Raw genomic sequence first — 2,493 nt, forward strand, 5'->3', positions numbered from 1 at the left:
AGGGCTTTTAATATAATTATATATATATATACATGAGACTAGACGAACCTTAGGGTTGTACGGCAGTGAAGCATCAATGCCAACACGGATGTTGCTGTCTTCGATGATGACACTGCTAGGTTTGCCTTAGCCTGTCTTCCTTCCTCGGTTTGTACTTTTTTCCTACTGGTTCCCGTGCTCAGATGCAGCCACCGGTTACTTCCTGCCGGTCGACATTTTCACAACACTTCTTGATCGTGTTGTAGTGACATCCATCGGCGCTGTTTTTAGATTTTCACGAAATTAATGGGCGAACGCTTGCTTGAATAATGTGATGAACTTTGTACGTGAGAGATAGATGCACAGGAACGATAGGTTGTTTTAAGCGGAGTAGTTGCCCGTTTGTGTGCCGGTACCTAATTTTCTCCAAACTTTCTCTTTTAACCGGGTATCGGTTTTTTTTCTCTTTTCGTCTCTAGCGGTGAAGGCAGCCAAAAATCGGGTAACTCTGATGAGCGTACGCCAACGGCAATGATGCGGGCCGTGACTGTGCATCCAGAGACTTTGCGTGTCATGTACTTCGCCTAAGTCCGTCCCACTCGAGAACATTCCCGGGTCAGCAGGATCACCGCATTTAAACACCGTTGCCACTGAAATTGCCTATATTTATGCTTTAATCTTTTTGTGTTCCCAATACCCCTCTTTCACTGTCGTCGCCTGTTTTCTCCCTCCCTACCGTGCCAAAATCCTCGAACCTCTGATTCATCATCATTTCCGTGACATGATGTAGAAGATCTCTTCACGCTGAGCGTTTCACCTTAACACGAATGATTGCTTTGTATCTTTTTTACTTGATGGATTAGCACATACACATTCGCGCTGCCAAATAAGGTCCCATGTGGCCACTCTTCAAACGTACTTTCTATCCCGTTGTGGCGCCTAGTTTTCTTTGTCATTTGTCCATTCCTCTAAACTCCGGGTAACGGCCCATTTTGTTCACACCAGTTTGCATCTGTAATTCGCACATTGGCCGTCTACCTATAACTCTGTTGTTGTACGTTCCTTTACCCACCCTTGAAATGTTTTTGTGAAGCCCACACTTCCCAAGGAGTGCTGAAGAGTACAGTAAGGTTCTGGGGTGGTCGTCTTGAGTGATTGTCGACACTTTGCACACGCACACCGCACGTTCCCGCCTCGGGCGCACACGAGTTCCGGAACTGATTGGCGTTTGCTTTTTGTGTTACTTGGATTGCGGTAGATTGGACCGTGTTCGCTTTGCGGTGGCTCGCCGTTGTGGTTGCATGTCTCAAGACGATTGAACACAATTTGTGTTGGATGGTGTGGTTAATGGCATCTACTTGCAGTCAGAATACCGCCATTCCTCGGACGTTGACAACTGTATATCGACACCTCGCCATCCACACACTTGTCACGCCGGCCTCTCGCTCGTCTTAGCCTCCTGGTTGTGCTGTTGTTCGACTTTGAATGCTGCCTCACGATATTTTGGTTTTCCGGTCGTTTTACCCTCTCACTACACGATCCTAATCGATCGTTCCGCTTATGCTTTCTTCCGTCCACCGATATTTGTCTATATTGTATTGCAGCACTTCCTTCACTTGTGTAACCACGGGGCTGTGTGCATCCATATCCTATCTTCCGTTGCTCTCAATCGATATTCATGTGTGTGTATGTTATTTTTCTGTGCGACACTTTTTACCGTGGCTGTATTCACCTGTTTTGCTTCTCCTCATGCCTGTAGTATACATCATGCAGTAACCTGTTGGTACATTAATAATCATGTATATCATCCTTTTTTTTACTTCCCCCCTCTCGAACGCTCGGCAGCTCAATACGTTGATATTACAGCATTTGTTAGACTAGTGTACTTTAGACTTTCGTGTTCTAAAGCACCAGTCTAGAAAGCATGGGGTTTTTGGTTAAACCTTGATTAGACCTTGGTTAAACCTTTTGTTTCTCATCTGTTATTGGGTAGAAAAACAATCAGCTAGTTGTCCGGCATGCTACGGGCGGCACTTGAACCCTTCCACTTATCGATTTGTGTCTGATCTCCAAAGTATTGGACGATCCGAGTGGGATCGTTAAGCCGTTGGATTTACAAGTTTCACACGGTGGAAACTGCGACCTAGTCATTCAAGCTGGGTGTATAGGTTTGCCAGTGACTGGAGGCCGGATGCGTACGTCTTGATGTTGTGTGCTAGTCCATGTGTCTGGTGTTGGAGTTCTTGCGTGTCTGGTCGATGCAATGATGTTTCCTGCTCACTGCTAAACATCCAGGCAGCGTTACCATCTGAATTCGAATTTCTACGGCACTTCGTGTAAAGGTGGATACTACTGATGCAGCATGCGAGTAGTATGTCTTCTCATGACGCCGCTTCGCGTCTCTTCCTTTCACTGGTATTTGGAGACAAAATGGCTTGGTCGTCGCCCGTCTACAGCCCACTCGTGTGCACAGTATTTGGGCTGGGGTGGAGTATTGAATGAATATCCGTTCCG

The 2,493-nt window shown here is 46.3% G+C and overlaps 1 protein-coding gene across 1 annotated transcript in view; it reads left to right on the plus strand.

The window, feature by feature from the left end:
* T265_02735 (hypothetical protein) overlaps positions 1–1,862 on the plus strand; it is a gene marked incomplete at both ends in the record, with an annotated part of 24,636 nt that extends 22,774 nt beyond the window's left edge. The window contains one exon of the mRNA XM_009167050.1: positions 459–1,862. Coding sequence (XP_009165314.1) covers positions 459–567 — 109 coding nt within the window. The remainder of the gene's footprint in view (positions 1–458) is intronic.
* Positions 1,863–2,493: the final 631 nt, after the last annotated feature.

The sequence above is a fragment of the Opisthorchis viverrini genome, assembly GCF_000715545.1.
Source record: "Opisthorchis viverrini unplaced genomic scaffold opera_v5_35, whole genome shotgun sequence".
Taxonomy (NCBI): domain Eukaryota; kingdom Metazoa; phylum Platyhelminthes; class Trematoda; order Opisthorchiida; family Opisthorchiidae; genus Opisthorchis; species Opisthorchis viverrini.